At 32.6% G+C, this 26,201-nt stretch overlaps 1 protein-coding gene and 1 non-coding gene across 2 annotated transcripts; both read right to left on the bottom strand.

Moving 5' to 3' along the window:
- Window positions 1-693: 693 nt before the first annotated feature.
- LOC133322779 (uncharacterized) lies at window positions 694-22,361 on the bottom strand. Its single transcript, XM_061531742.1, has 3 exons — window positions 21,577-22,361; window positions 4,339-5,047; window positions 694-1,059 (listed from the first exon to the last, which is right to left on the bottom strand). The coding sequence occupies exons 1-3, from the start codon at window positions 22,359-22,361 to the stop codon at window positions 694-696; spliced, it is 1,860 nt and encodes a 619-aa protein (XP_061387726.1).
- Window positions 22,362-25,266: 2,905 nt separating this feature from the next.
- Trnav-uac (transfer RNA valine (anticodon UAC)) lies at window positions 25,267-25,340 on the bottom strand. Its single transcript has one exon. It is a non-coding gene; the product is annotated as a tRNA-Val (tRNA).
- Window positions 25,341-26,201: the final 861 nt, after the last annotated feature.

Below are 26,201 nucleotides of genomic sequence, written 5' to 3'. Positions count from 1 at the left end.
TAAATATATTCAAATAGATTTAACAGCGAAATTACAAAACAAAACATATTTTAGTAGGGTATATATGCTGCTGCATACAACCATGCATCCGCATAAAACGGAAATATGAAAACCTCTTTGTGTGCACTTTACTGCAATTCAAAGCGTATTAAAACACCACTCCATTAATGTTGTTTTAATTAAAAAATAAATTTTACTGTTTAATTCAGCATAAACATATTTTTATGTAAACATTTCCTTTTTGCTGCCAGTCAGTCAACGAACAAACCAGCCAGCCAGCCAAACAGACAGACAAACAGACGCACTGGTTGCATTTTTGCCCACAAAAGGCCGAACAGTTTAAATAACACTTGAAAAGTTGCCGGCGAACACCAGCTGAAGTTGTGAATTTATAAATGTGCGGAGTCAATGTGTAAAAATAATAAAATGAAAATCTTGAAAAATATTTTAATTCACCAACCGCACACACATACACACACACAAATAAGAATAACAGCTAAAACTAATGGCTTTATCAAATATTATATAAATGTAATATCCTGAAAATGGTCCCATGAGAAATGTTGTAAAAACAGCAGAAAAACAAACATTTTTTATCACTTCCAATGAAAACACCAACACACATTTCAACAATTTTTTTTTTTTGCTTTGTTTTGTTTTTTTTTTTCTCATATCAAAATCGTTTTATTCAATTTACATGGCCTTATTGTTGGAGCTTTCATCCTCGGAATAATCATTGTCCGCTGTTGTGCTTTCCAACCATTCTTCGGCATTGCCATTGGCTTCTTTGGCGACATCATGATCCACCGGCAGCTTATCTATGGCATCCAATATAAACTTCAGTGAATGACCTGTTCGTGGCAGCCAATCGAGCCATCCTTTCGATTGCTTTACACCGTTCTCGGTCGTCTCATCATCGACGAAATCCAGATCACCTCCAGATAAGGAGCGTGCACCTCCCAAGTAATCCGTGTAATCGTAATCACTTACAAGAGGATTTACTTTTGAATAGTAAATAGCAGCAAATGTTGAATAAATAATCAATAAAGCTGTGCCAACCTACAATGAAATCGAATCGAAACGAAAAGAAATACAATGAAAGAAATGAAATGAAAAACAGCGTACATAACAAAAGGAAATATACATGTAAATAAGAGTTAATCTGATACTCAGCAGTTTAAGTATAACTCAGATTCATTTGATGATATTAATACTGCAAAACCAAAAAATACTAAATGGTATTACATTAGTTAATGTAACATATAACAAAATTGAACTATAATTGGAATATGGAATGTCGTACTTTCGATAGAATATCTTTAAAATGATGTGTTTCGATAGATGGCAACCTTACAAAATTTTTTTCTTAAGGTACACATTAAAGCAGGTGTGCCCAAAAAAGGTCCCATGGGCTGTCGGTGTGTGTCAAAACTCTCACACACACAATGATAAAAATAGAAACATTTGAAAATAAAAAAATATTTTCGAAATTGTCATTCATTCCTTTTTGTTTTCATACACTGAACGAAAAAATTAGGACATTTTTGGCAAAAATTAGTTCGCTTTTTTAGGACCAATACAATGGAGATTGGCGAAACAGAAGCAAATCTACCTTTATATAGCGAAATATATCATTAACAAGCATATTTGCATTGAATACAAAATGTTCTTATTTTTATAGAACAATTTTAAAATTTGAAATACAACTTTTTACAATTTTTCTCACAGTTTAATAAGAGAGAAACATAAATTTGAAAATTGTGTATTTGAAACAAATACAATAACACACATTTGCATGTATTAGTGTGGACAGCCCTGCATTAAAGTGACACTTCAATCCTGGTGTATCATATAAAAACTTTGAGGTATCTTGAAAAGTCCCCTGCTCATTGTAAAACAATAGTATTTAACACATTTCCAAGCGAGGATGATACAGCAACCACCACATCGCTTTTTTAGTCGCTTTGTAAGGGAAGCAAAGGTGGTTGCTGACTTCTCAGAGGGTTTGGATGGATTTTAATATTTTAAGTTGAGGAAAAGGAAATCCATTATTTTTATATGAACTATAGGACTTTATTTCAATCCTCACAAGCCAATCCTTCACACGATCCTCCCTAGATACCATTTTTTATTATTAAAGACATTTGCAAGGCAAAATGGTGCCAAGTTCGGACTGTATGGCGGATGCATTAAAACTTCCCAACCAAGCTCCCGAAGTTTAGGGCGAGTCACTGTATATGTGTGTGGCCTAGCTTTGTCCTGGTGGAACACGACACATCTCCTGTTGGGCAATTCTGACCGTTTCTGGTCAATTGTTATCTTCCAAGGCCCAGTTGTTGTTTGGCCGTATGTAACCAACTTATAATAAATAATCCAGTCCCAAGAAATGAATAGCAGAACCTTCCTGGAGGTTAGTCCTGGTTTGGCCACCGCTCTTTGACTCCTGGGCGATGTTACGACTGTCAACATGCGGCCAACTTCGATCGTTTCTTCGATTTTATCGACATTTTCATAATGGATTTCTTTTCCCCCAACCTAATATTTGGCAGAAGTTTTACATTTCTAGTCATGCGAACCAACACACCTCCTATGTCGGATATATAATGTTTTGACAAATAATCACTTCCGAGTTCCTTAATTTTCGCGATAAACTACAAAATGATCGGTTATAACTTAATGATGGTGATATTTTTTAAACTACATTTTGATTTATGTATTTATTTTGCTTTCTCTCTCGTTTCGTTCTTCTGGTGAAAATAAACAGGCGATGACATTATATAACCAAATACGTTATCCTTCACTCAATCCCCTATGCATGTATGGCGACGCATGAAAACGTCATCAAAAATGACACAGACTGAGTGAACAGCAAACGAAGAAGACAATGACGACGGACGCAACCAAAAAGTATGCATTTAAATGACAACACAACTGACAACAACCACGAAAATAATTATTACTTTGGCTGGCGGTCGCCTGTGGTTGTTGCTACTGTTGCTGCAATGTTGTGTATTTGTGTGTGAGTGCATGTGAATGTGAATAAGTTGAACTAGAGTAAAGAATAACTGGCTGCTCAACTCTCCAGTAGAGTTCTAGGTGATGTATCACTCATCACCTACAGCAACGCAGTTGTTTTTGTTGTTTTCTCTCCTTTTTTGTCATTGTGACTGCCGGTAGAACAGTTGGTGAGCAGTAGTTGTTGCTGTTGTTATCGAGCTATTGTTTTTGTTCTGTTGTTGCCACAGTTGTTAAATAACATTTGGCACCTGACATTCTTTTCTACTTTTCACAACAAGTCACAAATCAGTGTTGACCATACTTCACGTTTTTCATTCATTCCAGTTGTGTGCGCATTCAGACATTCACTTATTTTGCCATGTTCACACACACACACGCAGATATACATGCAGGTGGGGGACGAACATAATATGTGAATGGTTAAAAGCAAATCAGTTCCAAGAATAAGCACAATAAATATGAGGACAACAAAACACACCAGTGGCAGCAGCAGGTCAATGTAAGATTTATGAAATATGTGTCGGAAAACTGAATATCCCTTTGAAGAGAAGTCGCACAATTGCATAGAAAAAAAGAAATGGAATTGGTGTGTATGTACTCCATATTTGCTTTGTGAAATTGTTACACAATCCACTGCGTAGGATGCACCGTGCGTATGAGTGACATAACGTACACAAACGTACAAACGAGTGCGTATCAGAATAATGCCAAGTCAAATGTTGTGTAGGTGTGTCAATAATTGCCACATATGATGTCTTATTCAATGTAGCAGCAGCTGAATATTAAGCACTCAACTACGTCATGGATATTGTCGTTTTGGTTATTCAATTTTCCATTGATACGAAATTTAGCAGGTGGTGGAAGATGAGATTAATTTTTTACACAATTGCTTACAACAACCTTGCAGATTATTATGATAGCATTGCGTCAAAAACAGTTGTCATTTGAAAAAATTTCATGTGAAATATGCAAATCAATGAGATTCAATTGAATGACAATATAGAATATTGAAATACACATTTGTTAAATAAATGGAAATATGTTAAAAGTTATTTTTGGACAATGAAAAAATGAAATGTGAAAGAAATAAAAAAGTAAAAATTAAATATAGACAACAAATTTGAAATATTTTAGGGACTTAATATGCAAAGCAAGACAATACTACAATATGAGTAGGTTTATTATCCCCTGATAAAAATACAAAATTTATTGTGTGCCACTCCATTTGTTTATTATTTACTGTTTTCTTTTAATTCTTCCTAGTTTTACATTATTAACTCGTGAAATATATTAAAATATTTTTATCAACACTTTGCTTACCTGAAATACAGCCCAAAATTTGTATGAACCCTCAGTAATGACGAAATCATAATAGCCCTTCAACGGATCCCCTTTGATGTAACGGCCCTCACCAACATCTGTGGATTCACTGGCCGTCTGTCTTTTTGTCCGTAAACCTTCCGCTTCAGTGATCGCTGTCTTTTCGCCTTTTGGCGCCTTGCGTGGCTCAACTTTAGCCTTATTTAGTTGTTGTTTGACTTTCGGTGATGTCACCTGCATTTCTTCCTCTTCAGTAGATGATTCGGCACTACTAGCCAATGTTGTTGTGCTTACTTTTGTGGAAGGTCCTTTGGTCGTTGTTTGCTTAGCATTTGTCTTGGGATTTTTGTTATTGTTGTTTTCGGGTTTCTTTCTATTCTCGATTTTGGTTGGTTTCTTTGAATTGATTCTTAACTTTTGCTGCTGCTGTAGCTCTTCCAATTTTTGTCTCCTCAATTCTTCTTGTCGGTTTTGATGTTCGGCCATAGAATTCCATGCAGAAATAAATGATTGATATAAATCCCACATAGTCTTGATGGTTTTCAAAATGGTTATAAGATTCAATTCACTGCTTTCTTCTTTTTGCTTTTGTACAGCTGTATTGGTCGTGGATGGGGAAGGATGATAGCTTTGCATTTGTTGTTGCTGTGGATGATATGGCGGTGATCTCTGACGATAACCAAAATAGTCATAATCATAATAGGGATCTCTGAAACGGGAGAATAAAAGAAGTGGAATTAGTTATTAAAAAGTGGCAAATTAAAAAATAATTTCAAATTTTTCTCCCCGTCAAATGTTGCTAAAACTTTTGCCTATTTTATTGTCTGTCACGACTGTCATAGGCCGTTTCCCAAACTTGTACTATGTTCAAGAAAGAATCTATGTGCGTTCGTGTGTGTGTGTGTGTGTGAGAGAGTATGTGTGCGGTTTCCTATACTTCCTCTCAGTGCATTCTGCCACAGTTTTTACGCCTCGTTGCCTAACACTGGCAAAGACCGCCATAAAATAGCATTGAAAAGGAAGTGATAACGTTGCAAAAGTTTTGTAGGTACGCAGGCAAATCCCCAGCACACTAACATTTCCAACATTTCCTTGCTTTTGACTAATTTGCCGTCAAACATCCAGTCAGTCACTCACCCATTCACTCTTACTTGCATGCATTTTCATCTCCGTTAGGAATGACATCGAAAACTCTCGCCTGTCTCATGTGCCATCACAATTCGCGTGGTTTGATGTCAAACAAGCAAAGATGCAATGATGCATTGATATGCCACACTAATAGAAAAAAAAAACTCGATGCATGCCTCAGTGTAGATGTATAAAGGTTACGAGATGAATTTGAAGAGGAAGATATGTGTATGGGTATATTAAGTAGGGGTTGATTGAGATTTGTGACGAAACAGTTCAAGTATGTAAATTTAAATTTAAAAAATGTTTATTGATATTTCACTTTTTCTAGATAAAATGTGTTGAGGACAAAATCCGCTAGAACATGTATATAATTTTCCAAAGTATTATATCGTATATATTTTGTGACATTGCAGATTTTTTCCGGAATGGTACAGAGATCCTCTTTTTTTTAAATTGAAAAATTAATTTATAAGAGATTTTCAATTTTCATAATTACTTTATGCTTAAGTTTTACTGACTTTGTTATTTCTAAACTCTAAATTACTTTTGATTAGACAAATATCGTTTTCCATTATTCATTCAATCAAACAGATAATTCTCCAAACACTCTGACACAAACATGACAATGATTACATTTCATCTACACAACTAATTCTTTGTAAATATTTGCAACAAAATTACAACATAGAAGAGTCAGATGTTTTCAAATCTTATCTCTTGGCAAACATATTTAAGCTGTTATTGTAGTTGTTTCAAAATTTGTAATATTACATTCAAGCCAAATATTTCAAATTCCTATGCAGGATTTTCTGTTGTTGGTGGGGACACATCTTTCCTTGAATAGTTTTTAATTGTTTTTCTATATTGTGTGTGTGTGTGTCTCTGTCATGATTTTTCAATGGATATCATCACATTTATTTGTTATCAAATTATTACAATTTCGAGTACTTTTTGTTGTCGTTGTTTTGAAATGTTATCACCCCACCCCACTTGGTAGCCCAGCCATATGTCAACATAAAACACATCGTTGTGTGGTAATATTCAATAAAAACTTTCCAATTGAGTAGTGAAACAACAAACAGCAGCGTGATAGGGAAGAAGTTTCTCGTTATGCCGAAAAACAAGATTTTATTTTTGTTAATATTATCCTTGCAAAGATTTCAACACAAATAACTGAAAATTATTTATTTACATAAAGAATGCATGTGTCTGTGTGTGAGTGTGTGATAAGAAGTCGTATTTATTTGAGGGCCTTAGGCAAAACTATGATGTTTTCATTTCTTGTAAACTAAAGACAACAACAAATATGTTGTCTGTGTTTATTCAGTGAATTTATAATGTTTCCACATCCATAAACTTGAGCACATAAATTTGAGATAAATATGTGAGATATTCCATTTGAGTTTTGTACTTTTTGCAGCCAAGTTAGTGAGTTAATCGAAAATTATTGGACTATATTTCTATAATTAGATCTTTACTTTACGGACCCAGGATATATTGGATCTGGGACAAGAGAAATCTAATTTGAATTTAAAAGTGATGACTTATAATTAGTAATTCCTGTATCCTTGATAAAATGTGTAATGTTAATTGATATGTATGTCTTTTTTCAAAAAAAATCAGATTCTATTTCGAAAATTTTATTAAAATAACGATTTAATTTATCATCTGCATATTGATGTATGTGTTTCATACCTGTTAGATAACCTCTAAAATATTATATCATCCCAAAACTCTTCTCAAGTCTCGTAAAATGTCTCTTGACTGAAATGCGTTAAGCAACTTAAAATGTAAATGAATGCCTTTGTAATATGCTTAGAAATAGTTTTTGTTTATGTTGCTAAATTGCCTATAAACAGTTTTCACAAACATTGCCAACCTTGGTATGCCGTAACCAACTTCCTCCTAACAACCAAAAACGCCTCACAGCCCCTATACTATACAACTGCACAAACACCCAACTACAACTCTCTTCTACCACAGAGATGTTGGAAGATGAGACATTTCAAGGATTTCTATTCATATTTGCATACTTATGATATAAACTATAAAGCCATTTTGCATAAGCTCAATGATGAGCAGATGCAGATAAACTATGATAGCGTAAATTAGTCTAAAAATCTTCTGTGTGATTTGTCGTCTTTGTGAGAATTGCAAGATGTCTTGAATACAGTTATGCATACAGTTTATTTTTCTTCGACCAGTTGTATCAATGACATTACATTAATACAAATTTGGAAATATCGTATTTGTGCAGGATTTTGGTCAAATTTTGGTTACCCTACACAACAATAAAAAGAGAATATATACTTAAGGGAATATTTCTTTATCAGGTAATATTTACTAAGGCAAATTTTATAATTGGAAAATTTAAATCCCTATAAGAAAATCTAGTTGGTTCATGTTACAATGTTAACGGAATAAATGTGGAACGGTGAATGCAAATGGCCATTTATTATTAAATATTTATTTCATTCAATAATATTAAAGTATTCCTTCAAATTAATTTATAGACACCAGAAATAAATAAAAACTGCATCAATGAAAATTCAAGTCATTTCCTGATTAATGCTACATGTAATATACGCTACAGATATGACAATTAATCTAGTCAGAGCATACGGCTTTTTATGCTTTCTAGTAATTATTTCCATATATAAACAAGAACTTCGACAATATTGTCCAATATTGTTTTTATTTTATGTTACATAAAGTACCAAGGAACAAATTTTTCTCATTGAAAACTTTTCCTATTGAATATTTTACGTGGTCCTAGTAATATTATTATGAACATTCGTGACTATGCTTCTGTGTGATTTTGAAGATGTTTCAGAGCGGTTGATAAAGGTTATGCAGTAGTAATTTCCAAGGAAACCCCCATTACTCGTGTAAATCAAATGCCATTGATAAAAATGTTTGTTTTGATTTAGAAATAATAATAAAAAAAACAATAATATATACACATACATATATGTACATATTTTACATTTTATTGCAAATTTATATTATTTTGCAGAAAATCATAAAAAAGTCATATTGCAAAATAGCAAATAAAATAGTTGTTGATGTACAAACAAATATAGTACTTGAGACGACTTATTTTTATTCATTTCAGTTCGAATAACAACAACAACAAACAAAGCCATAAAAGAGCATAAACAGCCACTCAAAGTGGTCATAACAGTTACCGACGACAACAACAATTTAAACAAAATTGTCATGAATTGTTGCCACTCTCTGCCCACCAAAAGTAAAACAACAACAACAACAACAGCAGCCACAAATAAAAAAAGAGAGAACAAACGAAAAGTTTAATAACTTTTTGATGTCAAATAAAATCAACCCAAATTTGTTTTTAAAAAGTTTCTGTTTGTAATTTATGTTCAAATAAATAACATCACGTGCAAATTGAACGGCAAGCAGCAGCAAGTTGTCACAATGCCATGGCATCCACATACCCCGATTCCTGAACACACCCACCACCAACTCATCCCAAAAGGAGGCAATAAAATATTACCGAATATAAAGAAAAAATAAAAACACACAGAGAGGTGAGTTGCGAAAAAACATTGTAACCAAAAAAGCAAACAGTAAAAAGGTATTTAAGATCCTGCAGCAGCCACAGCAGTAGCAAAATAAAAGTAAAACAAGTCAATGAACTGGCAAAAGTCATGGCAGACAGTTGCCGAACAGATAAATCAAGCAGACAAAAGTAAATAGCCGCACCGAGGTCTATGTGGCTGACAAACAACTTTTCATCAACCGCATCAACCGTATGGCCATATTAAAATGACATAAATTTTAAACGGGAAAGGGGAGGGGGAGTTTGGTATGCAATTCAAAACGGTTACTGCTTGCCCTCTGTCAATTAGTCAGTCTGTTACGCAAAAATAAAACACACGAAATAATTTGATCTCTATTCAAAGGACATGAAACATAAGACAAGGATAATTGCATTTGACTGTGCTGTCGACAATACTAAGTACCCGTTGCTGATTTTTTTGTTGGTAGTAGTATGTGTTCTAATAAAAGGCCATAGAAGACAGCGTCAGACAGTATTCGCAGAATTAGTGGTTATATATTCCCAATTAACTTGTAATGATATCAAAATTGGTGAATATTTCGTGGAATGCAACAATGGTTGTGTAATTGTGTCGCCGTAATATTAGATTTTTTGGCCAGTTATTAAATAGGTGGACGTTATTTATACTATTTTTACATGAAAAGTTACATTTTCCAAAAACAATTGCTTAGATATTGAATACTTAAGCCCTAAGGGTAGTTCTTCTCTTTCCTTTCTATCGGTGTTACTTGCCATGTTTGATGAAACAAATATAACTTGACTTAGCTCAACTTTCAGAAATTAACTTATATAAGGTGCCAGACAACCACCCAATACAATATTCCTTCTTTATTCCGCTTACATTATTCATTCGAATGACAATAACTTTTATTCGAATACCTGCTGTTTATTGAAACAACTTTTCTTCTTCTGTTTGTTTTTTATTGCTAAATACGTTATTTGCAAACGTTATTCATTGAGCGATGTTTCTTCGGAGGGATACTGAGGAGTTGTTCCCTCTGCTCTACCACATATATTTCTTGCTTTTTTTTTTTGGTGCATAAACGAACGAACGTCTTTGTAACTGTAAATGGCTTCCTGCTGTGATGGCAACTACTGTCACACTATGTTGCCTCAATGTGTCACTTTGTTTGCAGTTTATTTGCCGCTGCAGTTAATGCAAGTTTTTATCCTTCTTCCATTCTTTCAGTACCGGGTTTTCCCATTTTTTGTTTGGGTTACAGCAACCGGAGAACGATAACACTGATCTCAGTAACAATTGTTACAATAGTTAATAAAAATTCTATGTATTTATTTATATTCAGACACACAGACGTGCGCACAACCAATAGAGCAGCTATTTAGGTTTTAAATCGTTACAATGGATAGCTAAACTGAAGGGATCAATGTGGAAATTGATTTCATTGATATACAATGGATTTGATTTCTTAGTGCAACAGAGCAGAGCAATGAAAGAGCATGCTAAATAAAATATTATTAAGGACTTTTTTTAACGAAATTGGTAAATTAATAAAATGATCGAAATCATAAAACTTCGAAGGCAAATGTACAGATTTTCGACTTTGCAGCCCTGACTTAGATAGTATATAAGTTGAGTATCTAAATAAGAAATATAAAAGTCGGCCGGGAAGATTTGTCTATACACTCATCCATGTGGTGTCCATTCAAAATTATTTAAACAGATATAAAGGCCCCTATTTGGGGACAACTCCTAGTAGGTTGAATATGTTATGAGAAAATTAATATCATGTTACAAACACCAGGTTGGAAAACTGGGGTAGGAACTTCAACATACCGAAAATTAAGCTGAAACTTTGGTATAGTGATATGTAAAAATATGGACCTACATTGACCATTTACTTGGAAGAAGTTTCTTATTCAAGAGGATTCCGAAATAACAAATTACCAAATCGATCTGGAAATGCGGAATAAAAAACATTTAAAATAAAGATATAAAAAATCGGTCATTTACTTATACCCCAATTAGGACGTATTTCTAACAAGCTTGGGAAAGATTTATACATATACTTTTTATTTCACTTATCTAATTTTTAATGTTTTGCAGCGTTATTTCATCGATAATTAACAAAAAACCTCACGATAGTCCAATTTTTTAATAGTATACTTTTTTGGCTATTGACCGTAGGGTTAATGTTTTGCAGCGTTATTTCATCGATAATTAACGTAATAGATTATTCAACGCCATTGTTTCAACACTCGTAGTTATTCTTCAATTACCATATCCGTTATGCTGTATACATCATCTGTTTAATTTAGGACACATTTTCGTTTCCTCTTTCATGTTTATAACCTAATCCTCTTTACGCCTGTCTATCACTTCCCCTACAACAATTCCTATGGGACTTGACATCTCTGAAGAAAAATTGTTCTTAATTCTTTAAATATAATTAACTACATTCTAATGACTGAAACTTGTACATAAATGGCGGCTGCCATCCTTTACTCCGAAAAAAATGAAATCCTATGATAAGCGAAAACAAAGCCAGTTGAGTTAAGCTCACGCACATGTAAACATTTACATACATCTGTACATGGTTTTATGAGCTTCCTTGTGTGTACGTGTGTGTCAACGTTTCTGTAGCCCACTGTTAACATCTTGTTAACCTTTGGCCAATGAGAATTATTTATATAAATACAAATGAGTTTGCATATTAGCTGAAACTTTGCATGATTTGCAAAATGTATTAAGTCGTTATTTAAGAATATGGTATAGAATTTGTTGTTGATGTGATAAAGTGAAATTTAATATCAATAATTATTTCGACAAAGTCGACAGTAAAATTATTTTAAGGAAATTTACTTCAAACCTTTCAATTTTAATAATATGACTTCGAATAGTCTGACATAACGTGGGAATGTATGTGTATTATATGCCTCACAGGCATGTGGTGAGGAAAAGAGGCTTCTGAAAATTATTATAAATTCTAATCTTCACCTTAGTAATACTAATATCTGAATCTTTACTCCCAAAATTGTTGAATTATGATCAATGGCAATTCTTTCACATATGTAGAATTTTATTTATATCCACTGGATTTATCCCATTTTGTAAATTAATAACGTATAAAAACGATGTCAGACAATTTCTCCATCCACAGTCCCACATACCGTATATATATGAATAAATGTCGTATAACATATATAGCTCATTATAAATTACAATAACAATTCATTATGAACTCATATAATAATAGAGAATGAAAAGAGAAAAAAACAACAACATCATGGAATGAGGCAACAAGGAAAAAAATGGCAGCAACGATCTAAAGACTCTGAACTGCAATAATAATATAACAAACAAGTCATAAATAAGCCTCATCAGCATCATAAAGCATAAGAAGCACCGAACACAACAACGACACCAACAACAACATAATGTTATAGTTAAAGTCAGAGCCAACTTCTGCCAAGCCAATCATACAACCAAACATGAATTTCATGGTCTTTGGCTGTATGATAATCTTTTTCATGAATGCCGGCTTATTGGTATTGGTGAATGGCTGAGGCAAAAGTGGAGTTCATATTCTCTCTTGAACGCGCACACGTGCACGCACTCAATATGATATCTTACAATCTAACGACATTGAATCGGATGCGGATGTGGATTTTGTTGGGTGCCACTGTTTTTATTTCCATAGGAGTGGATATATGTGCGTGTGTGTGTCTCTGGGCATACATACTCGTATATATTTCCGCCATAATCATTATAAGCTTTATCCGTATGCCACCATATACACTTTCTTGGCTCACACACTCACATCAGTGTTATTGTATTATTATTGTTGTCGTTGTTGCTGCTGCTGCTGCTGTTGAGAGTAAATATTGTATAAAGTAATAATTTCAGCATCTATCGTTTGTTAAGTTGTTAATAAAATATGTCGTGTAGCATAACTTACGCTTAATTTACGACTTGATTGTTTGTACAAACTATTGTTGGCGTCCCGGGGTTTTTTCCTTCTATGGCATAGCTTGCAAGATTGTTTATGGAGCAATGAAAGAAAATCTCAACAGCAACAACAATAACGCGGGTGCCACCATTCGCAACTTCCTTGCCAGGAGTTGTAGGGAACAACGTTAAAAACACAATAATTCAATAATTTTAAAAGCATTTCGTTTTCAAAGAACGAACCCCTTTTTTCTGTTGGGCATAATATGGCCAAAGACAAAGTTTGTATTCTTATTCGTATGGAATTGAAAACAAAATGTTTTCATTCGTTTTTCTATACTTTTTGTCTGTTGTCATGTTTTAACAAAAAGGGGTGTGGAAATGTCAAAAATTCATTACTTAACTCCTGGTTTGGGAGAACTTTTTCCATAAACTTTATATCGCATCATCACACACTTGATCTTGTTAACATGTAATTGATTAAAAACTTTTGTTGTTGTTGTTTCTTTTATTCTTCTTGTTGTTTTCTTGAAAAAGGTTTGTAGTGCGCCTGCGACGGTTGTCATGTGGTTGGTATAAGTAATAATAAATTGAATTTAAATAACTTATACGACTTGTGCAACCGTGATTTAAGCTTCTTATAGTTTGTTAACTGAATGGCGCCGAGTTATCAAAATCCACTTAGTGAAGGAAGTTACCTTGGGATATTTTTGAAGGAAAATTTAAGGAATTATTACGTTTGCTAGTATTAGGACATATATTGTAATTATTTATTATCTTTAATTTCAGGCGCAGTAAGCAAAAGTATGAACTATTCGTCAGCAAAGCATTATAGGATTACCGTTACCGTTAAACAAATCCTGCAGGAGGAGATAGGCTTTACATTTTTAGCAAAAAAAAAAAAAAAAACAAAAATTTCCGTCCTGAACAAAGATTTTTAGGGAACGGTAAATTTGTCTCTAAAGAAAAATAATTTTCTATACATAAAAGGACTATGAATTCATAATTTTTTCTACAGACCGATGTAAATCTCGAGGACTTATTTGCAATATATGTATATAAGTTCATACATATGTTCATCACATTAGTTTGATTTTTTTCCTTTTGTAAAGTAAAACATTGTCCTAAGGACTGTGGCACAGTAAAAGCTGTAAACTGAATGTCATCCTGTAATTGCCTTAAAAGTTGATTTGGGTTGATTGTTTTTACATGGTGATAATTACAATGACCAACACAAAAAATAATTACCGTAAAATTCCAACAGATTATGAAAGAGGGGCTTGAAAAAGAAGGCAGGTGTATCGGCATTTTGAATGCTTACGTCGGGAGGTAACCTAAAATGGGGGTGTCAATTTCCCTCTTTTAAAGAATTTTGATAATTTTGGAAGTGTGATTTCTTGAAATCCTTGCATAAGGAACAACAATAATCTCCATCAATTTTTAGCATAAGTAAACAGAAAAATCTGTATATATAAAGTATATACCGAATCTATAGTCATACATTTTGAACAAAAAATTCAAAATGTTACTTTTTTTTCGACTAAGCGCATTAAAGTAACATGAAACTTAATTTTAGCTATGTTATGTCAAAGAATAAAATATTCTACGTCAAATTCCACTGCAAGTCCCAAAACAAACTATATATTTATATTCAATAGCTTTTAAGAAATTTACAGTATAAAATTAACTGAAGTCAGCAACAATATTGTTGTTATTATTGTATTCGACGAACGATTTTGACACAATCATCCGCAACTATCAAAAAGACGGTATCTAACCTAATTGACTAATAATGTTCATATTTATTCTAAGGAGAAAATATAATATAAATATACTCCACTGAATATTTCCATTTCCGACGTTTCTAAAATATTTTATTGCTATTTTCCAGTTAGGGAATGGAAACCAAAAAATAATAAAAATTTCAAAAATCTATGAGAATTCTTGAAAACAGGCTGTCTACCATAAGTTGGCAGCAAGTCACTTCTTGTATTTATTTTTTACATATTATTTTAATCATGGCCTTCTATTATACATTCCTTCCATGCTAATTTTAAATTGCATTTGCATTTATTGCTGACAATCTGAAACAAACGATAGCTTTGGGTAAAATTTACACATACTAACATAAATATGAATGATGCACTAAAACCAATTCACACAAAATTTCAACTGGCCACCAGCCATATATCCGAACACCAAATTGTGCAAATTTTAGATATAATCATAATATCTATGATGTTGCTTTGGGTCAAATGTGTGAGTGTATGTTTGTTCGATGCCATTGATTATAAACCCATTGCCATGAACACTGTTTGTTCTGTGTGCGATTGCATCTGTACATTACCAAGTGCCAAGAAATCCAAAAATGAAATAATATTTAATAATAACCAATACAAACGAATATCCATGCACACATTCGACAACATACTTCTATGTAGAGCAGGGTACGAATGTTGTTTATTGTTGTTATTAGCCGGAAGGCTTGTCTCTGTTCCGTTATGTATTAGTGTTGGTCATACATGTATGAGTACGTAGCTCACATTTATAATCCCAAACAATGCTATCTATATATCTAAAATATATTAGGGTGCTTTCGAAAAAAATAAACATTTTAGAATGGACGAAAAGGAATTTCTAATGTACTGAAGTAAGTAATTCATAACCTTCAAATTATTTGAAATTTATGATCATTTCTTATTTCAAATCCCCCTGTCTGTTATACACAACATTCACCTGTGTCCATTGTACCATTTCAGTGGTATTATATACAGTTGTTCTGTGCGAGCTAACAATTGAAAATGCTTAAATTACAAAATATTTATTCTTAAGTGGTAATTATTGACAATAAATATTAATCAACCAGTTTTTTTTCAGAACCAACTAGCAAATCACTGGAGAGAAATTAAAAGCAAAATGAATGCTGCATAGATAACAGTTTTTTGTTTAATATTTAATTAAAACTCTTGATAACTCTTATGAAATTGTTAATCAGTATTTGAGAACAATACTAATATAATTTACTATATACTCGTATTGTCATTGTGTTCATTCAATTGCAATTTTTAAGTTTTAGTTGTATTATTCATTGCAATGCAATACACACATTATGTGAAGTTAGTTAACATAGCTACAATGATATTTATTTATAAGATTTTTTATTTTATTTATAAGATTTTCAAATGAAATAGGGGTCAGTGTATCTATTAATAAATTCTGTCGAGTACAATTAAAGCGAACATGTAGGGACCAAGCAATACAAAGGCTTAACAGAAAAGAAGGAAAAAGGTAGCTCTCGTCTCCCTGATCACGAAAATATACGAATTTCATATGGATCTCTGAAGTTCTGAAATTCCTATGCTCATAACTTCCACACCTATGAGGGTAATATTGCTATGGTTGTAAAGCTCACACATATTTTCACTTAAATTTGTTTAAATTAAAAATTATCCAATATAGCAGACCCTCGGCCGGGGATTTAAGACTTTCTCCTATCAATATTTTCTTAGATACCGGGCTTCTGTCGGGGATTTAAAATGTTCTCTTATGGACAGATTGAAAATCACTTTTAAATAAGCATGTTGTTCTAACATGCCGCCAATATTACCATCATTGGACCATAAATGACGAAGTTATGGCCATATGAATTCCGGAAGTACAGAGGTCCTTAACTCGGGAAAAATGGACTTCCTCCATCAAAATCAGCAAATTGAAAATAGCAATTTAAAGATTTGTATAGACCACTTTATTAATTCTTGAAACTAGTTGTATCTCCTCTACGCCATAACAACGATATTCTGAAAAATATTTCCTATTATTCCTTTCCGCATTTTAATATCTTCCATATCAGCGGTTTTATTCAATACTTGAAATTTTCTCTATATAATACTAGAGAACTGTTTTTTCAATAATGACATACTATTTATTTTTCAGTAAATTAGAGGCTTTTCGTAACCATTTTCATTCATTGAGTATGTATGTGTGTATATGTGGCCTCATTTGAAATGCAATACTTTAAATAGGATATTTTACCAACAACCAATCGATGTGTTGTTTGTCGCACTAACAAAATTCACGCAAACATACACACAGACTTACATTTATACATACATATGAGGAAAAACATTGCAGTATATTCACTCATGCAATTGTGACGTATTTATTGGCACAGTGGACCAGATTAGTTGGAGATTAGTTGACAAAATATAAAATTTTGGCCAAGTCGGACGGGGTTTTTAAAACTGATATTCGAGATTTTTTGTAGTTTTTACGAAAAAGAAAAATGATTATATTTGGTTTAATATATACATATATATATATATATTTCCCAAACTATTTTGTTTGCCAACCAAGAACCCAGAGTGCAAAATTACACGTTTCCTGTAGGAAATATAATCCTTTTTTTACACTGTGTCAATATAATGAACACACAGTTTTTTGGTTGTCATAGTTTGTTTTAGTATGTCTTTGTGGTTTTTCAAATGTATTTAGATTTTCATTATTTTCAACCATTGCCATTGTAGTTATTGTTGTTGCTGCTGCTGTCTCCTTTGTTTTTGTTTTCATATTAGAGCGGTGGTGCTATACAATTCAAATCATTTAATTGTATTTTATTGTTAATTGAAACCACACTCTATGTGGCTGAATACGATTGTATGGTATGTATGTGTGTGTGCATTTCTGTGCGTGTGTGTTTGTGCGCATTCACATATTTATTAGCCTTGGTAATGTAAAACATAAACCCTTTACACGTCTATGAATGATTGCAATCATAAATTCTATGTTTTCCATAGGAGTGGTCACAATGAGGGCAACAAATTGCTTTTAACCAAACCAATGTAATGTAAACTGGAAAACCTGAAAGTGATTTTAATACAATAAATGTTGTTGTGTTGCTGTTGTTGTTGTTTGTCAACATTAAATAATCAATTATAAATTATGTTGAACAATTCAACAATTATAAGCGGCACTTATGTTATAAGTTTTGAAAATTTTCATTTTCTGTATTTTGTGAAATGTGGAAATTAAAAGGACTCACTTACACAGAGTGGACATATGAACGTTGATGGACATTGGTGTGTGAGAATATAAAATGTTTTCTATATTACAACACCAACAATGTTATTGAAATAACTTTTTCACATGACCAATGTTATCCTTCCACAGAACAAAGCAAAGCTGAGTTTTATAATTAGTTCTAAATTTGTATATCGCCTCTAGGATTCTTCACATTATACTTTAGCAACTTCACCTTTTGAAATGTAAGTATGTAAATACGATTGTATTTATCAAATATTTCATTGTATGTGTAATACAAAAATATGGCCATTAAAATATATTTTCAACAAAAAAAAGAACATTGTATTGACATAACATACATATTTTATTTCACTGTTGTTGTTGATTTTTTTCGTTTCCAAAAGCCATCATCAATGTCAGATGCTAGAATGAATATTCACCATTTGTTTATATTTATTTTCTTTTATTCACATTTATTTCCACATTTCATTTGAAAACAATAAAAATATCAAATTTGAAGAGTTTTTCCCATTGATTTGTTTGTTGTTGCCGACATTCAATTGACAAGTTGGACATTCTGTCCGACAAATGTACGTACATACATAGTCATACATACATATGTTTATATGTACGTATGTCAGCAAGTGTTCAACATAAAATGAATGTTTATGACATTTCAAATGTAACAACGTTTATATGTTGCCAAGGATCAACAAAGATTGACACTTTAATGAGTTTGATTTTTTTTGTTCAGCTGGAATGCAAAAAATCAATCAGGAAACAACAATAACAACAGCATCTTTATAATTGTACATTTTGATACACGTCCAAATATTAAATGCACTCCTGGTCATATGAATAGGTTTAATTCGTTTTCAAATTGTGAAATTTTCACATTTCTAAGTTCGGTGTTGCCGACAGAGATATAACCTCTGTCTATGGCTTGCGAAGGTCTTCGGAAGTACACATAGGTTTTGTTATTCGCTTTATATAAGGTACATATTCTTATCAAAGAGGTTTCGGGTTTAATGTTGATCAAATCGGTTATTTAATTCGCATCAAATTAAATTTGTGAAAATATTAGATCAAATCGGATTTATATGTATTGAAATTTTGAGCTTTTGTGGGGGTGCCCGTACTTTTGAAGCCCAATTAAAAATTGTAGATTTTCTTTCTTTATAATGTTATGATATACCATAATAGTTACAGATATTCTTTTTAAATTATCGAACTTTTTTATTTTCATGAATTGTGTAATTTTTATTTGTTAAATACTTTGAATTTCTATAACCCATATCGGAGAAATCCTACAGTATGATTTTTAACAAAATTTGATTCGACGTTTCGGAATGCGTCCACAGTTTGTGTTACTGTCGAGTTTATGAAATTTGTTGGAAAATTATATACAGTTTGCATTTATTTATTCATTATTAATTATGTTGCCCAAATATCAGGATTTTTACTACTAACGAATAATTTTCTGCCTCATCTGGGATTTACCTTTTAGGGTCGAAAATAAAATAGTTTGTCATATAAATCTAATTCATACGTATATGTCAAACACCTAGAAAATATGTATAAAATGTTCTAAATTGCGAAATGCCATTTATATATAATGGCATATAGCGAAATGCCATTATATATAAATATTGAAGTATTCAGCCTATTCAAATAATCCACAGTGTAGGTAATTTCTATTCAATTTTCTTCTTGGTTTGTAATTATTATTTTTTGAAAACCACAGAAAATTGCTTTGTCTTGATCATGGCATGTGGTTATATTATTCCTTTTAATTATATGTAAATGTGTGTTTGTAATAAAAGCTCACGAATAACAAATGAATTAATGGAAAGAATTTTTGATTTGCGTGGGAGGTCTCCTTTGTAGTTTAATATACAACAATGGTTTTCGGATTGATTTGAATGTGACCAAATATCATCCGAGTTTGAATTGCAAAAAACCACAACAATCCCAATTATAGTTTTTGTAAAAATGGATATCGATTGCAAAACACCGTGTTTGTACGCTTTCTGTGGCGCTTTCTGTACGAATAAAAAACTTCAAAAAATATTTCAGCCACAAACTCGCTTATAAAATGTACTGGGTTTAAAACCCAATATTCTTTAAATTAATAACGAAGACAAATTTGAAAAAAAGTAATAGTCTTAAAGAATGAATAATGAAAGCCAATGAATCCTTCTTTTAACCATGGTACAATAATGTAAGGTAGAAAAAAATTCTCTGCCTATAACATTTTCAATTCTGTAAAATATTTGAAACTATTTACCATATACCACCTTGTAATTAACAAACTGTATTTTAAAATTTAATGTATTTTTCTTTTGCAGATCCTACATTTACCAGGTAAGTCCTCTGACATATCTATGGAAACCTTGTTTAACCCTGACACAATTATTTTTTCTATATAACTTTAGCTATTCTTAACCAAATTTCCCAAAGTTTTGTTTTGTTTCTTCTTCTCAAAATGTATTTCCTGCTAAATGCATCAAGCAACAATGAAACTTTATCATCGAACATGCTGCGAATATATTTCATTTCTTGTCGAGGAAAAATAAGCGTTTGTTAGTTTACATCCTGCTTAAACTCCGGTATAAATCTCGATTTTTCATCTTTAGCTAGTCGCAGTGATTTTTCTAAGACATTAATCATATTTTCCATCACAAATAAGTTTTGCTGTTGCGGAAATTAAATACTCAGAATTCATAACCTGCTTTTGTTATTGCTTTTAGCTCTTTAAATGCAACTTGTCCGTGGTTATGCCACGACACACACACAACACACAAACACCCAAACAAACTCCCCTGTGTAGAAAACATTAGATGCCGGTGGTGTGGGTGATTGTAAGTTTTGTAAAGTCAAACTTTGTATGTTGTTAAGTTAGTTAGAAGGTAAATGGGGGTATACCCAACAGTATGCTGTATTTATATATGCACACACACACACACGCAAAAAAAGCGACGTTTACGAGAGGAAACAAGCTAACACACCAACAATGTCAACAACAATTGTTTCACTTTAAAAGCTTATTGAATGCATTATTACGCTTACAAAGCAACAGCAGTAAAGCGATTTATAATCTGACATTTTAGTTTGTAATAATAAATGTGTATAGGAGTTGACAAGATATCTGGTATCTCCATACTTAGTATTTTTAATTTAAAATCTTCCCTTTGTACGGAATGTTAATGTGCTTGCCAAATTTTGGCATTAATTTAGCTTTTAAAATTCTTGGTATTTAGAATAGTCATCGTACTAAATTGGCAATGCATAGATCCACATTTAGCATATTTCCTCATTAGTTTAGTCATTTTAAATCTTTGACACAATTTTTCATGTACTAATGATTTGAAACGCAACACTGTGACATATTTTCAAAAAATCCTTTAAAGTGCAATAACATATGCAGAATATGGATTCCACAAAGATGGCCATAACACAATACTATAATACTTTAGTAAAAAAACTTAAAATATACAAGACTATTTTCTTTTATATTGAAAATGTTGTACATACATACACAGTCATTTTCTGTTCGTTTAATATAAGCAGCATTTAGTGTAATCACAAAAACACTTACCTGTGCTTGTCACCTGCATTAGGTGCCGATGTCATTGTTTGTAATTTACGATTTCCTTGTGAACTCTGGGTAGCCATCACACTGCTACTGGATGCTGATGACACTGGTGATGGTGTTGCATAATGCCATTGTCTATAATAGGAATCATATGGTTGATTTTGTGACGATCTACCCTGATCTGAATATGCATCAGTTGGATAATCCTGGGGACCTGGAAAATCTTCCCTGGAGTCATCATCGTATTGTGGTCTATAATAACCATGGTCGTCATTAACTGAATCATCATAGTACGGTTGCTCTTCGTGTGAACCGTGTTCAAAAGGTGTTGGGGCAGACTGTCTATAGGACAATGGCGGCTCTTGGTCTGTCTTGGAATACACCAAAACTGGTGTTTGTTCCTCATAGTATGAGTTATTGGTTTTATTCACATTCGCTGGCGTATTCCCCTCAGTATCTCGCACTTTTCTTTCCAATTCTCCAGTTGTATTGTCTTCACCTACTTCTTCTCCTTCTTCTTGTGTCACTATGGCTTTGTTGCCTTGCACACTCTCCACATTAACCAAAACAAATTGGTTATTTGTCGGCAAATTATCTCCATTTGTCTTGGCGCTTTTTTGCGTTATGGTATTCAGAATAATTCGTATCACAGAGGGTTCCTCATCCTCCAAAGATTTCACTTCCAAAATGGTAAAGGTACACAAGGCAGTAATGAATATCAACGTTATAGACCACAAAAACCATTGGCCAGCTCCTTTTGATGTAAAAAATTGTTTGCAATTGCCCATATTGCAAAATGTTGTTTCGTTTTGTCTTGAAGAATTTTAATTATTTGTTTCGTAAATGTTTTATAAAAATAACTTCGATTTTGATTGAATTAATTTCAGTTCTTCTTCACACAACAGAACAAGCGGCTCGTGCCGTATTGTTTCGTTACAATTTTCAGACTATTTGGAAATTTCTCTGCGAAGTCAAGTAAAATTCTTGGTCATTTCTTTTTCTTTTCTCTGCCTTCAACACAACAATGTGTGAAATTCGGAAGATTTGGTAAACCGAAAGAAGTTATGATAAATAGAGGCGAGCAATAACTGGGACATGGTAGTGTGATCTATGTGCCCCCTCTATATTGGTATTATCATGTTTGGCCAATTAGAGCAATCGCAGCCAGTGTATGTGACGAGTGAAGCCGACGAAAAACGCAGTACAAGTGCTAACTGTAATGCGGAGAAATGAGCTTGAGCTGCTGTATTCCACTGATCCAGTTTAAAGCACCAACATAGTTCAACAATTTGGGCCATTCTTGTGATGCCAAACCAACAAAACCCTACCAATTAACACCTTTCTTTTCATCGCATGTGTTTTCCACATACGCGAGCGCGCACACACACACACACTCAGATACACGTCGATTGCATGACATGTTTTATAGAGAAAAATCTAGTTCTGTTTGTCGATGTGAACCGAAATAAACATTCATTCATACATATATAGTTATGTGGGTATGCAAATATCTTTATTAAAACGTTAACAATAATTATTAGAAACGGTGAAAGTTGTCGGGATCGATGTTATTCATATTTCCCTGCTACAAATGAAAGTAGTAGGCTCTAAACGTTAATCTATGAATATTTTTATCGAAATCTGGACAAAATCAGTTCTTGGCAAATTATCAAATCACACATTGTGTAAATGCGTGACGAAAATGGTTATATTGAGTTGTTGTAATTAATTTGAACTTTAGACTTATATTTTGATATTTTATTTCCACACAAATAAAATTGAAAGCGATTCTTGTCGTCAAGGGCTACTATTTCTAAAATATTTCTTCAGTCATCAGGTCTAAAGGTCTTCATTTATTTCTGATACAACATTCATTCATAGAATGATTAAAATTCCGATAATCCTATTTTTTGTTAAATAGTTCATATTTTAAGCAGGACTTTGTGGTAGATGTAGAATAGAAAGAGGAGAGATTATCTCCAAAATTATCAAAAGGAAAAATGTATGTTTATTCATTTCCGACATATTTTCAGTTTTATTTTACAAGGTCTTTCGAAACACTTAAAATATCTTATTGCTTTATATTTTGCAATATTCAAAGGATGTTACAGATTTTTTCGCTTTAGGAATTTTGACATTGAAAAGTAGTCAGTGAGAAACTGCTTGAAATTGTTAGCATTTGTCTTCATTCTTGTACAACCCAACAATCTTGTGTGTTGCCTGCAATTCGTTATTTCGTATTCTACAATTTATAAAAAGTATATATATATATATATATAAATATATAAAGTTTTCTGAGTAAAGATATTATTAAGGGGACCCTCCATTCTCGGATTTTGTTACACCTTCAGCCTTATGGCTAATGATACGGCAAAAATGTATCTCATTGGTTTTAGATCCCATGTTTCTTTGGGCCTAATCCGTTTCAGTCGGCTGGTACACATGATTACGCTCGAAGGGAGTAACCGATTTCATCCAAACTTTGCACATCGTCATATTTCTACCAAACTTACTTCAAGATGAGGAATACCGGTTAACTCCTTCTGGCAACTCCCGCACAAAATGGTCAAAATTGTGCTAAAAATTAATTTTATAATATGATGGGAACGACATATTCGATTTTAACCAAATTTGGTACAACCTGTTATCTTTACCAAGCCTAGATCATGTTCGAAGATGGGACCCATTGGCCACTCCTTCTGGTATCTACCCCACAAATGGTAAAATTTTCAACATTTATAAATCGAAGAACGGGCGAATGGAATGTCCGATTTGAGACAAACTTTGTACAACCTATTATATTTACTTTTGAAGGACTTTTGCTAGTTGGGAGCTGTAATAAATTATTGTTTTTGACCATCTGCATGAACACATTATAAGTACGATGGCTTTTTTAGTGGACTTTCTCATAGATGGGTCAATGACACATGGACTGTGACTTTATTCACTTATTCAGTATATGTGAACTTCTGGGGACATTATACTCTTCAGACATCTCTCTTAATTTTATTCCAATCGCCATAATGAGTTTTCCTAATTACCCACAATGCGTTTTATCAACCCCAAACCTAACTTATCGCTTGCCATTTCTATTTCCTAATTACCCACAATGCGTTTTATCAACCCCAAACCTAACTTATCGCTTGCCATTTCTATTTAGTTGTCTGTGACCGTATATTACATTTTTTATTAAATATTTATAAAAATTATCTCTCAATACTCAAGTAAACTAAAACTTTGCGAAAAAATACAAACGATGATACCTAAAATAATGATATTTTTTAAATTCTTCAGAGTTGCATATGTTTTGGGCAGCTAAAATCAAGTTATCCATTTTATCAATACATTTTTCAGTAAAATACAAAAAAAAATCTGGGGAAAATTACGTTTACAGTTTCAATTGAACCTAAAGCATTGAAAAAATACCAAGTTGACCTATTTTGTAACTTCAATTAAAAAATTACAACATATTTCCATTTCCGTTGCATATGTTTTGACCACCACTGTATGTGCAAAGTTACAAACCTTAACAAGCATTGGTATTCATTTACCAGCCTATTGAAAAATCATTAAAATCGAAATGTGATTATAAAAAAATACACCTTGGTTTCTCCAAACACAATTTATATTTACATTTAAAACTATTTCTTATGAATTTTTGCAAAATTTACGGATATCATATTGCAAACTTAGCACCTCGGGTGAGGTTCGAACTCACGACCTTAAGTGTGTAAGAGCTTACGCGCTACCAGCTGCGCCACCGAGGCCAACCTCTGCAAAGCGATCACGCACATATAAGTATGTATACATAACAATACAATTAGAATCACCCCAAAACAGCAACAACAACAACAATAGCCACAGAATGTACGTACATCTAGATAAGAATGAACGAACACACAACAGAACAAATGATCCAAACAAGCGCTAAACGATTTCATTCAGCCAGCTAATAAACGATAAATGAATGAAGCGTAAAAATCTGACGCTGTGCCAAAAATAGACATCACACAACAAGAGAGGAGAACACAACAAATACAACCACTCATTCTCAATTACGTATACGCATTTATGGTAATAAATTGATATTGATTTTGTGTTCTCAAATAATACAAAAGGAAAAAAATGAGTCGTTCTTCATACAAATATTTCATAAATTATTGAAATACGATGGATTTCTCTGGTAATATGTTTGTCTACTCAAATAAGAAATATGTAGTTCTATCATATAATTTCTTCAGAATAATCACTCGTTTTTTTTTTGAAATTCCCAAAATGTTGAAATATTGTAAGACCATACAATTTTCTTTTCGTTTCTTATGGAGTTTCATTTAGTTACAGCGAATGAATAAATAAGTAACCTACTTGCAAAAGGGGGATAAACAGAGTATGTTCGGGTAATATTTTTTCCAAATTCAATGGAATCTCAGAACAAATAGCCAATTCGAATTGTTTTGAAGGAAATCGGACGAAATACAGAAGAGAGTTTAAATATTTTGAGATTTAACGATTTACGCCTACTTCGTAAAATAAAACCCACCCCAATTTGGGATATTTTTTCGAATTTCTTACGAAAATGTGCAGATTTTCCGCAAATCCTGCAGAAATTCTAAATAAAATCTTAGAGA

Source organism: Musca vetustissima, unplaced genomic scaffold, assembly GCF_032173495.1.
Source record: "Musca vetustissima isolate MV318-11 ecotype Yass unplaced genomic scaffold, APGP_CSIRO_Mvet_v1 utg2948, whole genome shotgun sequence".
Lineage (NCBI taxonomy): Eukaryota > Metazoa > Arthropoda > Insecta > Diptera > Muscidae > Musca > Musca vetustissima.
This window is presented reverse-complemented; position numbering and strand designations above follow the sequence as displayed.